This window comes from Cervus elaphus, chromosome 24, assembly GCF_910594005.1.
Source record: "Cervus elaphus chromosome 24, mCerEla1.1, whole genome shotgun sequence".
In the NCBI taxonomy this organism is placed as follows: domain Eukaryota; kingdom Metazoa; phylum Chordata; class Mammalia; order Artiodactyla; family Cervidae; genus Cervus; species Cervus elaphus.
Genome location: NC_057838.1, coordinates 67,887,864 through 67,902,563, shown reverse-complemented (window position 1 = coordinate 67,902,563; position 14,700 = coordinate 67,887,864). Strand labels below are relative to the sequence as shown.

Below are 14,700 nucleotides of genomic sequence, written 5' to 3'. Positions count from 1 at the left end.
GAAGCTTCAGCATCAGTCCTTCAAACGAATATTGAAAGGTCACACACAGACTTCTCTGCTATGGTTAGGTATGTGTTCACCTGTTTCTAAGTTGTCTTCTTATGGGCTGAACTTGTATTTTTTTCATCCTTGAATCTCCTCTACCCTCCAGTGCCTAGCATCATGATTTGTGTGTATCAGTTTCTCAAAACATGTTTGTTAACTGGTTATTAACAGTTAACTGTTAATATTATATGTGCACTACACGCTTAATGGTTAGGGGGAATTACTTAGTGAAATATGAAAAGAAAGATAATCCATTCATCCAAAAAAAAAAAAAAGTGATGCAGTGTCTGAAATCCCACGATTAGAGATTCATGCCTTTGAAAAGATTCCCCTCATTTTCTAAAACAGTACTTTTAGGAAGGACAATATACTAATCAAAGTTTATTTACTTAACATATTAATGACTTACTAGTTTTATTCTGCAATAGACTCAAGAACTAAGTTGGGTACAGTTGGATTGTAAAAGAGCAGAGTCCTTGCTATGGATCAGGCAGTGTTCTTGATGCTGGGGTCCAAAGATGACCATGACCCAATCCTATCCTTGAGATGCTTATACTCTAGTCACCAGAATATTTTGTTATCATTTCTTCAGGGACTCTGATGAATCCAAGCACAGGCAATGAAACACAGCCCAACGTGGGGACTGAAGAAAGGCTTCCTGGAGGAGTCATCAAGGTGCATTCCTCCAGGACTTCGCTGTCTTCACGCTTTCCCCACTTCTCTGCTGGTAAACTCTTACAGATGTCACCTCTTCTGAGAAGCCATCCCTAAGCCTAGAAGGCAGAATGAGTCCCTTGTTGTATTACAGCGTTTCTCACATCTTTGTGTGGTGATTGATCTTCCCTACTCTCCCCGCTAGCCCACATGGACAATGAACTCACAAACAGGGGCCACTTCCTAATCATGTCATTAGGGAGATGGGTGAAAGTCGCTCAGTCGTGTCTGACTCTTTGGGACCCCATGGACTATACTGTCCATGGAATTCTCCAGGCCAGAATACTAGAGTGGGTAGCCTATCCCTTCTCCAGCAGATCTTCCCGACCCAGGAATCAAACCCAGGTCTTCCACACTGCAGGTGGATTCTTTAGCAACTGAGCTATCAGGAAAGCCAGGGAGGAGATGGGAAGACCGCTGTATTACTACAGTTGACCGAAGACCTCTCGGGCATCACTGGCTCTCTGGCTCAGGGCTGGACTGTGCACCTCCAGCTCCCAAGCTGAGTGCCAGCTGGGATGTAGGAAGCAAGGACTGCCTGCCAACATTAGCACCGAGCTGCTCAGTGATTCCATTCAGTCCAGTACATACTTAACTTACTGAGCACTGAGTTCCAATAAGAATAAGAATCTGGCCACCACTCCTAGAATATTTACTGTGTGCCAGGTGCTTTACATATATGATCTCACTGGCTCTGTGTAACACTTTTGTAAAGCGTGATCTCCTTTTACTAGCTGAGGAAAATAGGCTGGGAGGTCTGATTTTGCCAAAGGTCAACATCACTCAGAGTGGTCTGAATGTAATGTGCATCTGCCGTGCCCTGCTCCAATTCAATGTGGGGATTAAGTATATCTCCTGAGAGATGAAAACAAAGGTCTGGGGGTGGGGGGCATACAAGATTTAGGGAGCGTCCACAGGAAGGCACTAATCAGAAAGACTTCATGGAGGTCAAGGCAGATCTGGGCAATAAATGAACTGGAAAAAAGACATTGATCTTAAACAGGTGACTTTCTTGGTACAACACAGGATGTACGAATATCTGTTAGCAAGGATAGAGAAGGGGTGGGGGAGTCTTAGATGTCTCACTTTGGGGGGCTCCTCTGGGGGGAGGGGGACCTCCAGCCTCTCAAGTTTCCTCTCTCTTATGGAAGAGAAGGAGGAGAGGGAGAGGATAGGTGCTCTGAGGTAAGGCATCTCTAAGGTGCAGATGCTGAAAGTGCGTCTCACACACCCTTCTAAGATGGGTGCAGAGAGCCTATCCCCCACCCCCTTACTCCCCAGAGTGGAGGAGATGACCCTTGGCTTCCTCACCAGGTCTTGTCACCTTAGGGTGTGTGTGAGGGGGTGACTTTCTCTCCCAGCACTGAGCAAGGGATAGTTCTTTTTCTTCTTACCATAGGGGGTGTGTGTGTGTGTGTGTGTGTGTGTTACTAGGGGCGGATTATTCCTTTCTCCCTCACCTGGGGGTTGGGGAGATGGCACTTTCTCCCTGCTTTGGGAAGGGAGGTAGTTCTTTTCTTTCTCATTCCCGCCTCTGTGTGTGTGTGTGTGTGTGTGTGTGTGTGTGTGTGTGTGTGTGTGTGTGTGTGTGTGTGTAGTCGGGCCTGCAGTCATGGTGGGTGGGTGTGAGAGTGTGTGTGTGTGTGTGTGTGTGTGTGTGTGTGTGTGTCCGCGCGCGAGAGAGGAATGGCTCCTCTCTCACCTCAGGGTGGGGAAGCTGACATTTCTCTTCGCTCCCAATGGGGACAGTTTCCCTCGCCTCCATCTCGGGTGGGACACGGTTCTTTTCTCCCCCAGTCAAAAAAGGGATAGGGGCTCTCGGCTCCCCTTACCCACTTCTTGGGGAGCAGGACTGGCTTCCACGCCCTCCCCACAGAGCCGCGCCCAGGTCGCAGGAGCCCTGGCACTCCGCGGACCTCGAGTCTCCAGACCCCGCAGACTCCGAGTCCCCAGACCCCCGCAGACCCGAGGCTCCCAGCCCGCGGCAATTGGCGGCGAGTCGGGGGCGGCGCCGGCTCTGCGGAGAGGGGCGGGGCGATCTGTGGCCCCGCCCCGGCCCCGCCCGCTTCCTGGCGCTGAGCCTCGCGCCGCCCCGCCCGCCTGGCCCAGTCCTCCGCGGCTGTCTGCTGGGCTCGCGCGCCGCGGACTGAGCTTGGGCCACCTCGGCCACCTCAGCCGCCTCAGCCCTTCGCCGCCGCCTGCGTCTCGCCCTCTGCGCCGCCCGGCCCCGCCGCCCCGCGCGCCCCCAGCCTCTCAGCCAGATGATGAACTTCCTGCGGCGCCGGCTGTCGGACAGCAGCTTCATCGCCAACCTGCCCAATGGCTACATGACCGACCTGCAGCGGCCGGAGCCCCAACAGCCACCGCCGCCGCCCCCCGGCCCGGGCGCGGCCTCGGCCTCGTCGGCGCCCCCAGCCGCCTCACCCGGCCCGGAGCGGAGGCCGCCGCCCGCCCAGGCGCCCGCGCCGCAGCCCGCGCCGCAGCCGGCCCCGGCGCCGTCGGTGGGCAGCAGCTTCTTCAGCTCGCTGTCCCAGGCGGTGAAGCAGACCGCAGCCTCGGCCGGCCTGGTGGACGCGCCCGCGCCCGCGCCCGCCGCTGCCAGGAAGGCCAAGGTGCTGCTGGTCGTCGACGAGCCGCACACCGACTGGTAGGTGCCCGGCCGCCGCCGCTGCCGCCAGGGGCTCGGGGCTCGGGGCTGGGGGCGCGGGGGCCGCGCGGAAGCTGCTCCGGGGCCCAGGGAGGTGTCACAGCGACGAAACCAGGGTCTGGTGAGGAGAGGTCCTGCGAGCGCGCGTGTGTAGGGGGCGGGGGAGGCACTGATCAGCCTCGAAAGGTGAAGTCTGAGGTAAAACAGCCCCTCAGTTGTCTCAAATCCCTCATAATATGCTGGAGCTACTTTATCCAGTAGAGAAGAGTCGTAAGAAGTTTTTTTTTTTTTTCTTCTTTCTGAGGGGTCGCGGAGGGGACAGACTTTTCTCCCTCTATACATCAAAAGCTGAGGTGAAAAGGGTCCCAAAGCCCCGGAGGGACATTTAAGGCCAATAAAATGGGTTCTGCTTTATGAGGCTGGGGGAGGGGGGCGGGAGTCAGGAATTAAAATAGGTATTTTGAGGGGCGGGGAGGTGAGGTGGAGAGGGCAAAGGTATTTTTTTCACCTGGTCGGTTGAAGGCTGATGTCAATATTGACATCAAGGTTGACCAGAGCACAGATGTGGGAGCCCAGGTGTACACGGACCTGTACAGCATGGGGAAGTCGTTTGAGAATAGTATGATTCTTGTATTTTGTGCAGCCCCAGGTTTATGTGTGTGAGGGGGAGTCGGGATATGTGGATTAATGAAATCGTTTTTGGAAGGGGGTATGTGTTTTGGGGTGGAAGTGATAGTGGCTTTTTCCAGTCGAAAGGATGATGACCGAGGTAAAATATTCTGGATCGTTAAAGGATCACAAATGAAAAAAGATCTGCCTTAGTGCAGGAGATGGGGAACTTAAATTTTTTCGTCTTCTTTTTTTCTTTCCTTTTTTTAAAAAGGGATATTCCAACTTGGAATGGTGAAGGTTGGGGGAGTATGTGACCTCTGGTTGATAAAAGCATGAATGAGGTCTGTTTAAGACAAATTGGTTAAAAGAGGTTCTAATTTATGGAGGAGGAAATTGACCCAGGGCGCATGGTTGGGGAGGAGGTATAGTGAAATTGACTGGTGAGGGTCTTGAAGAAATGAAAAGGTGAGAGAAAGGGGTTGCTTTTTCTTCTGGACCATGGAAAGGGTTTTTGTTTTTTTGTTTTTTTTTTTTCTGGCTTGTTTGTTGGTGGTTTTTCCTTTCCTCACTAGAGTTGGGGTTGGAGACTAGACCTAAGTCTTTCCTCCCAAGAGGCAGGCACAGAGGGACCACGGAGCTATTTATCTCCATTTCCTCTTCTGACTGCTTCTCTGGTTTTCTCTATCATTTTCCTACTGGGAGACCTACAGGGAGAGATTGCTGGCGTGGGGGTGATGAAAATGAGATGTAGATGTGGAGATGCCTTCCTGCTGGCCTGTAGATACGACCATTCTGAATAGTTACTGGGGTGGCTTGTGTAGTTGGCTTTTTCTTAGGACAGCAGAGTAGAAAATCTAAAGGGACCTTTGTAAGGAAATGACAAAGGCACAGGGAAGAGTGTAATGGGGAAGGTAAGAGAGTGTACGACGGTGCCATTGGCAGTCCCCTAGGAGAATTACTCTAACTCAGTTCAAAATCAACAAGTGCTTAATAAGTGGGAAGGAAAGGTAACTAAGCTTTTTGAGCATTGTTATATGACAAACCCTGTACTAGTTGTTCGAACAGATCTCTTGTCAAATTTTTACCACCAAATTGAGGCTTAGAGAAAGTAAGTAATGTGTTCACATTCAAATGGTAGGACTATAGACCTATTTGACTCCATTATTGCCACTCCATTGTATTACCTATTATTATTATTTTATTATTAGTAATATTATTAGCTCCCTCTAGGGGCTAGGCAGTGTACCCACCTCACAGGGAACTCAGACTCTAATTTGAGAGACAAAACGAAAACAAAACAGTTAACAAAAAGGAATCTAGAATAATTAGTTGAGACTAGTGTTTCAGACATTCAATAGATGTAATGATTAGTGAGAGTTAAAGTTATTGGAGAAAGCTTCACAAAGGATGAGTCTTGAAGAAAGGCCAGGAAAAGGAGGGAAGAAACGAGAATGAAATCACTGCTTCATTTTTTATGCAAGAATCTGATCCTCCTGTACATGCTTCTGCTCTCCTACCCTGTTGAAGGCATTTGTTTTGGGTCTAATTACCAGTTAGGTACCCACAGGTAGGAAAATACTCATTTGTATGGGTATGTGTTTATAACTGCTTCAGTGGCTTTGAGATTTGAAACTCTCCTAGGAAGACTACCTGCCTGGCATGAACCACAAAATTTACCTTGCCCTGGAGACTAGACTTCTGATGAAAGTAATAGAGGCCATTTTCCTATGGACTGACTCCCAAAGGTTTTCTCTGAAGTAATAACGTGGATTTATTAAAACTCATAAACCCAGTTTGAGTCTAGCGTCTGACAACAGTTCTGTGCTTCTGTGTTTCTGTGCTTAACAGCAGTTCTCAGACTTGCAGAGTCTGTCTTCTTTAAGGTGTCTATGTTTGTTAAAAACATCTCAGTTAAATATTGCTGAGTGGTTTTATTGAAAGGTTTCTATGAATTAAGAAGCAGATGTCTGTTTATGACAAGCTCAGTGACTTTAAAAGGTGTTTTTTGTTCTAAAGGTTGATTTTAGTAAATTTGTCTCACAGTTTAAGCTACCTACATAGTATTCTGTGAGCAGGTGTCATACATGCCTGATACTGTTTTCTTGGTGCTTGAATAGGAAGTCAAAGTATAGCCTCCCAGTAAAATTTAAGAATTTTGGTCCTATTTGAATTATGGAGTTTTAACAGGTATTTCAATAATTGGAAATCTAAAGGGGGGCTTAGAATAGGCAGCCCTGATACACAGCCGATTCTTTTGAATTTCTGTAGCATAATTGTGGGCAATGGAATTTGGGGATCTTATCACTAACCAGGTTGATGGGAAAATTGGAGGGTGTTTCTCTCTCTCTTTTTTTTGGGGGGGGGGGGCTTGAAATGTGTTTTCATTGGGTGCCTGAGGCCTTGAGATTAATTGCACATTAAAGAATCATTGAAAAATGTTTCTATTCCACTAAAAAGTGATATCAAGCTATTATATACCTTTTTAGTTAATTATTACTATAATTATTATATATAATAAATAATTTTATTTTAATAAACTACTATTATATAATAATAGCTGTATTAATATATAATAATATATATGTATATTGTGTGTATACACACACACACACACACACACACACACCTGAAAATGCGTGTCTTCTTTCACAGTTTGTACCTGAATTTGAAGTCCAGTTAAGATTGCATTTTAATGACCTTTGTGCTTAAACAAGGAACAAGCATCCATTTGTATATATTGTTTTTTCTGTGTTTTATATTCTCACTGGTTATGAGGTAAGTTTTCTCTCAGATTCTTCCCTGCCTCTGTTCCTGTGAGCCTAATTCCAGTGACCAAGTGCTTTTTCGACTTCAAATGTCTTAGTGTTTGAAAATCAGAATGGTATAGGTGTTCTAGGGAGTATTTAGAGACTGCGGATTGGTAAATCCACAGATGTTTATTGAACACCTCTGTATAGGGTATATATGCTAAGAAAAATGAGACATAGTATCTCTCTTCTAAGATCTTTCTGTCTGGGTGAATAGACAAGATAAATACATTTAAAAAAGTTTCCAGAAACTTCCCCTCCTATTAGAACTATGGTCCTTGGATCAACAGAGTTGGCATCAACAGGAGCTTTTCTTTTTTTTTTTTTAATTTATTAAGGGATCATTTTACTACCTCTACTTTTGTCTTTGTTGTTGTTTTTAATTTTTCTAATTATGAAAGTATGATAACACATTTACAGGAGACTTGGAAAATACAGAAGGTTACATATAGTTCCACTATGTATTACAATTATTTTTTTAAGTAGATAAATTAAGATTTTAGTTGAAGTTTCAGTATCACTCAAAAATTAATAGACTGAATATATAGATAAATAGAAGGATATAGTAGACCTGAAAAGTACTATGAACCAATTCAACATAATTTGATGTGTACAACTTTTACACAACAACAGAATTTGTAGGAACTACAATTTCTCTGTAAGTTCCCATAGACTGTAAACTGGGAGACACTGGAACATATCCAGGGATATAAAACAAGGTGCAAAAGTTTTATGGTCTAAATGTATTAAAATCATATGGAGTCTGTTCTCTTATCACTATGGAATTATGTTAGAAATCAGTATCAAAAGATTTGAAAATAATCCACATATTTTCAAGCAAAATGTGACATTTACCAAGAAAGATCTTCAACTTAGCCATCAAATGTCTCAATAAAAAACTGAAAAAAACAGGGTAATTGCAGAGAATAAGGGAGTTAAATGAGAAATTAATATCAAAATGAGGAATTAGTATTAAAGATACTTTAAACAAAATTCCATGTATTTGGAAATTAAATGTCTACTTTTAAATGATGGGTGTATCTAAGAAGCCATAACAAGGAAAATTAGAAACTATTTGTAATAGAATAAAAATGAAAAGAGAATTTATCAGAATTTGTTGCATGCAACTGAAGCTGCTCAAAGCAATTGAAGACAATATGGAGGCTTGAATAGGGTATGAAAACAAATAATGAACACTAGCATAAAATTTTGTGAAATTTAAACAAAATGTGTACTTGAGTTAATAATACTGTATCACTTTTTAATTTCCTGGATTTTTTTTTCAGCATAGTATTTCTTTATATTCTCAGAATTGGATTGGAAGTTTCAAGCCTCATTTGAATTTTTTTTCAATCACTAAGATAATAAATTTTCTCTACTTTTATCAGTAATACTAGATGCCAAAATACATAGAACTATATCAAAGTTTTACATGAATATAAATTAGAAATCTAGCATTCAATTCATACTAAGTAAAACAAGTGGAATCAAAATGTCATAAATTGTTTTAGCTAGGCAAAAATTCATAAATTTTCTAAAATATATATATTATACATTATATAGACTTCCCTGATGGCTCAGATGGTAAAGAACCCGCCTGGCAATGCAGGAGACATAGAGACATGGATTTGATCCCTGGGTCAGGAGGATCCCCTGGAGAAGGAAATGGCAACCCACTCCAGTATTCTTGCCTAGAGAATCCATCCCATGGACAGAGAAGCCTTACAGGCTACAGTCTCTGGAGTTGCAGAGTCGTGCACGACTGAGCGACTAACACAGTCACACACATGCATTATATATACATACACCTACACACACACACACACACAACCTCTACTTTTAATATACTTGGGGCATTAGGACTTGCTTATTCTTTAATACACAGCAATATTAATTAAAAGGCACAAATAGACAATGGTTAGGCAATGAACTTGTCTGAAGACTGATGGGCACAGAACCCTTCTTAAGCAGGAGCTTTTTGAACTACAGATTATCAGGTCCCACTTGACGCCTACAGAATCATAATTTGCATTTGAATAAGATCTCCAGGTGATTCACAAGCACATTAAATTTAGGATGCGCTGAATTAAAGGCTATGTGATTAGTGCTAAAGTGTGGTAAAGCACCAACTGCTATCCTTTTTTGAGCCACTGCTATATGTCGTGTGTGGTGCCACGTTCTTTACAAATACCGTTTAATCTCTACCACAACAGTGTATTGTATTGTGGATGTTTGAAAGAGGGAGAGATGGATGTGGGCTAGAATGGAAATAGTGAGATTTGAACTGAGCTGTAAAGAATTTAAATCAAAAGAGACAAGTTGGCTCAGTCCAGACAGTGGATGGCATAAGCAACGTGCTCCAGTAGAAAAGATGGAGACCATCATGAGACCAGCTTGATGTGTGGTCTGGGAAGCACGTGTTTCCATTCCTCTCTGGTCAGTCTTTGGGCATTTCATTAAGAATAGGGGAATTCAAAGTACAGTAGCCTGGACCAGTGCTTATGTGTAGTTCGAGAGAAATATTTGAATTAAAACTTGGGGTGGGAAGCTCAAGTGAGGTCTGAGGCTTCTCTCTGCCAAGTGTTTTATCAATACGTCCTGTTTCTAATACAAACATACCAATTCCATAGAATTTCATTGTTCATAGCAACAGTAGCCTATAGCTTAGAATCCTAGGTTGTTAGAGCTATTGTATCATCAGATTATTTTATAAATGAGGGAAATGTGGATCTGAAGAGGTAAAGTGGCTTGTTCAAGTTTACCGAGAACTAGGATCTAGAATTTCTAAGCCTTTCTTCTAAGCCCAGAGAAATGGAATGGTTTGCCCAAGGTCAAATAAGAAGTTAGTGAAAGAATGGAGACCAGAATTCTCATCTTCTGACTCTTTAGTTACTCTATCAGTAGATTCCTTAAATTTAACCCCTTTACTCTGTGAAAATTCTGTTGTGTCTGCTTCTTTTAAAGAGTTATTGTGGAGTTGTGAATGCTTCAAAAGGAACCACATGAGCATAATATTGCACTAAATCTCCACCAGTAATTTCACTATCTTATTTGTGTTATTGTTGTTTCAGCAAAGGTCATGGTAAAATGATTGAAGGAGACTCTTAGAGCCTACTCATCAAACTCCAACAGTATAGTAAAGTTAGTAGGACTGTGGTATTAGGATGACCTTGCTCCCAGGGACGCATTTTTACCTTAGTGTCCCTATCTGCCTCAGACTGTTTACTGTCTTTCTGTACCCAAGTTCAGAATGGAGGCCAAAATAGCAAGTTTCCCAGAATCTCATACCTTCCCCTCAAATTTACAGAACAGTTAACTGGGATGTGTTCAGTTCACTTGAACGTCTAAACATAAGCCAGGTGCTGGGTATGTAAGATTAAGTTGGGCGTAGGCCTTGTCCACTGAGATCTTCCAGTCCAGAAGGGGAGAGGACAGACATTTAAGTAGGATTTTAGTATAGCATGGTAATTAGTATGCATAAGATGCTGTAGGAACACAGAAGAATGATGTTGTGGTTAGAAGTGTTTGTACCACTACGCGTTAAAAATGTGCCACTACTGAGCCTGATGGAGAAGGAAACGGCACCCAACTCCAGTATTTCTGCCTGGGAAATCCCATGGACAGAGGAGCCTGGCAGGCTACAGTCCTTGGAGTCACAAAGGGTCGGACACGACTGAGTGACTGAGCAGCCCTGAGCCTCCGCTCCAGAGCCTGGAAGCCACGACGACTGAAGTCCTGGGGCCTGTGCTCAGCAACAAGAGAAGCCTCCACACTGAGAGTCCTGTGCACCGCAACTAGAGAGGAGCCCCCCGCCCAATGCAACTAGAGAAAGGCCCAGGCACCAACGAAGACCCAGGACAGCAAGTAAAGACATAAATAAAAATTATTTTAAAACATGTACCACTGTTACTCTTAGTTAAACCACGTCGCGTCTTTGGAGTTTGATTCTCTAAACTCTTGTCAAATGAGAGCACTGAAACAGACATCCTCTAAGATCCTTTACGGCACGACATTAGTTCCATGTTATAGTTTTTGTGCATTTTTCTTTCAAAGACTTTGGCTCTGTGATTTGTTCTATGTGGTAATGCTTTTGCAAACTTTTGAAAGAGGGGGCCTAGGTCAGTATATGGCTCACATGTCCTTGGATGAAAAGCTCATCTTCAAGTAGTGTCCTTTCAGTACCCCTTTCTTACAGCATTGCTATCGTGTGGTAGACCCCCCAAAAGGAGTTGATCCTGTAATGCCCACTGTGTGTTTCCTCCTCAGTAGTGGGCACTTGTGGTTGAGTTTCCCTCTCCCTGATAGGTGGAAGAACATTTGAATACATACGCTGAAGGGTTGGCTACCCGCATTTATTTCTTCATCCCTGCTGGGTGCACTGTGTTGCACAGTTTGCACAACATATTCATACCCATTGTCTCATTTTATCTTCATGATGATGAACAAACAGGCTCATAAAATTAGTTGCTTGCCAAATATTAAATAGCTATTCAGCTCTCCAGCTCGCCGTTTTTTGATGTGCATGAACACCCGATGCGTGCTCTTCCTTCCTTTCTGGAGAACAGCTATTGTGCTCTCTGCCTCTTCTGCTCTCTCAGCCTGGGCATGAAGATGTCTTTCTTTTTTCTTTCTGTCTAAGACCTTTCTTCCATTTCACTCCTCCCAAGCCCAGCTTTAATCCCTTTCTAGGACATCGTGTGTATCTAGTTCTCGTTTAGGGGACCTACCAACTTTATGAAGTAACTTGAGCCTGATTTAATCCTGCAGAAGGAGGCTTGGGCTTTGTGGGAGTAAACTGGAAATGCCCTCTCTCTATTGTGGGCTTGAATCCTTGGAGGGGCCCTAATATTAATAATAACACAGCTTAAGACTGTGTTTTCTTTTATACCTCCAAGTTTTAGTGATATAGAATGAGTCTTCTGTTGTTGGACGCTGTGATGTGCCTCTTGGCACACCTATGGATATAATTCCCTCTTCAGTCCTATCGCATCCTGAGGCATAGCTGATGATGAGAATTTAAGTTCTGTAGAGTCCTGTGTTTACTAACATTTTAACTCCTGGGGAAAAGGGAAGCAATGAAAGATTGATCTGCTAATCAGTTAGCGAAGAGCTAATAAGTCCAGTGTGTTAGTTTCCATGAAGACTACAAAATAAGTGAAAAACTTAAGAGTCAGATAAATTATATAATGCATGCTTTCACTTTTGAGAACTTGTACAGAATCTTAGGGAAGACAAAATTAGCATTGTATAGTGGAAAGATCATTGCAAACATTTAAAATACCTGGATTCACATCTCTCCTCTGCCATGTAACTTTTTGTTTCACTTTTGTTTCAGGCAGTTTAACTGTTGAAGCCTCCTTTTCTATTTCAGAAGTTAGGGATTAGAGCTAAATCATTTATCTTCAGAGTCCTTTAGAAATTTGATTTCTAAAGGTTATATTGTTTGATGGTATAAAGAGTTGTTCAGAGAAGGAAGAAATCACTGTGGTCTGGTAAAGTCACAAAATACGTTGCAGAAGGGCTAGGTCTGAGCTAGGCTTTGAAGGCTGAGTGAGATATTCATAAGGAAGGAGAGAGGCATTACAGTTAAAAGGAAGAGATAGAAAAATTACAACAGCAGTAATGCGTAAAATGTGTGTAAGAGAACTTTAGGCTAGTCAGCGTACACGTTTCAGGACAGGGAAAAGAGGAAGGAAGGTTTGGATAAGCGGGGTGAAATAATGACAGGAGAAATGATGACAGTAATATCTAATGATGACAATAATATCTAAAAAGAACCCCTATCACATTGTATAGGGGTTCTTTTATACAGAAGGTTGTTTTTGAGATGGCTTATTTGTAGACACTTTATACTTGAGGACTGTGACATCCATGTCTCATTTAATCCTCCATACAGTAGTATTTGGGCTTTTGAGGTGGTGTGTGTGTGTGTGTGTGTGTGTGTGTGTGTGTGTGTGTACATATGGGGCTTCCCAGGTGGCTCAGTGGTAAAGAATCCCCTGCCAATGCAGGAGATGTGAGTTCGATCCCTGGGTTGGGAAGATCCCCAGGAGAAGGAAATGATACCCCACTCCAGTATTCTTGCCTGGGAAATCCCATGTACAGAGGAGCCTGGCAGGCTACAATCTGTGGGGTTGCAAAGAGTCAGACATAACGTAGCGACTAAACAGCAGCAGCATATGCATATCTGCTATTTATTTATTATTTCTGATTGCACTGTGGGTCACGCAGAATCTTAGTTTCCCAACCAGGCATTGAACCCGTGCCCCCTGCATTGGGAGCACAGAATCTTAACCTCTGGACCACCAGGGAAATCCCAAAGTGTTCTAAGTAGATGTATTAACTCATTTACTAAGTTATAAAACAGATTACTGTTGTTAATCTAATTTTACAAATGAGGAAACTCATGGTGAATTTGAGATTTGAACCCAGGTAGTTCAACTCTTAAGACTATGTTCTGCAGTCACTAGATAACAATGTTCCAAATTTCTCCTTGGCACCGAACACGTTGGTATTTCTTTTCCTCAATGTCACAGACATGTGTTTTATGTTGAGCGATGTCTTGTTCTCTGTGAACTTCAGTTTCTTCAACTGTAAAGAGGAAATAAAGTATATTTCAAAGGGTTCTTGTGAGAATCCGTTGACATAAACTCTCAAAAATGCTTAATGTGACTAGGACCTGGGAAATATTAAATAAATGTTCCATCATGACAAGCAGATTTTCATAGCAGCTTTGAGGCAGCAGCTTACATATGAGTATTTATAGGAGCCTTCAAGTCAAGTAAAATCATTTGTAGACAGGTTTCTATGACACTAAAAATAATTTTGAAAAATAGGACAAACCTAAATGAATATTCCTTCATTTTGATTGGAGTAGTTTGTTGCACATAGTTGAGAAAACACTGATTACTAATGTTTTGAAACAGTCTTGGGGTAAGTAGTTTTTGAGATGGCTCAGTTGTAGAAATTATACTTTGAGGACTGTCACATCCATTTTCTCATTTAATCCTCCATACAGTAGTTTTGGGGCTTCCTAGACAGCACTAGTGGTAAAGAACTCACCTGTCAATGCAGGAGATGTAAGAGACACAGGTTTGATCCCTGGGTCAGGAAGATTCCCCTGGAGGAGGGCATGGCTACCCACTCCAGTATTCTTGTCTAGTGAATCCCATGGACAGAGGAGCCTGGCGGGTTAGCATCCTTGGGGTTGCAAAGAGCTGGTCGGACACAACTTAGCGTGGGTGCGTGGTAGTATTTGTGGGGCAATAATTAATGCTATTTTAATTTACCTATGAAAGAATTAAGGTGGGAAGGTTACCCAAGGTCAAATAGCCAGGAAGTGATACAGTCAGGACTACCACCCAGGTCTCTGTCTTTGAATCTTGTGCATTTTTTCTATGGGCTTCCTAGACTGAGTTGCAGGTGCCATAGAGCTAGCTGGTTAACTAATTTAGTTAGAAACTTGTTTTATTTTTTTTTTATTTTATTTTTTTTTAGAAACTTGTTTTAAATGAACAATATTATTAGTTATTCCAGCCATTTGTTAAACTTTGTTTGCCATGAGTATTTAGATTAATGATTTTCCTTTAGTGCTACCTTGGGGTTCTCTTGCAGAAACTGTTATATTTGACACAAAAAAACAGTGAAACAGTGCCATGAAAGATGGTCACAGGAAGGTTGGAACTGGTATTTATCTTCTCTGGCGAGCCTGGAGCCAAAAGACCTCAAGAAGCACCATGATGTTCTGGACAGCTTTGGAGATTTGTAGTCAGAAGGTCTGGGTTTAATTTAATGATAGCAAGCTGCTATTCTCTGAGTCTCAGTTTCTTCATCCTTAAAACTGAAGTCATAAAACCTGCTCTGCTTTCTTCATAG

The 14,700-nt window shown here is 42.9% G+C and overlaps 1 protein-coding gene across 1 annotated transcript in view; it reads left to right on the top strand.

Annotated features, from left to right (window-relative positions):
• Window positions 1-2,866: 2,866 nt before the first annotated feature.
• The window catches only part of SYN2 (synapsin II), a 149,516-nt gene continuing 137,682 nt past the window's right edge, over window positions 2,867-14,700 (top strand). Inside the window, exon 1 of the mRNA XM_043885843.1 lies at window positions 2,867-3,406. Coding sequence (XP_043741778.1) covers window positions 3,021-3,406 — 386 coding nt within the window. The 5' untranslated portion in view covers window positions 2,867-3,020. The remainder of the gene's footprint in view (window positions 3,407-14,700) is intronic.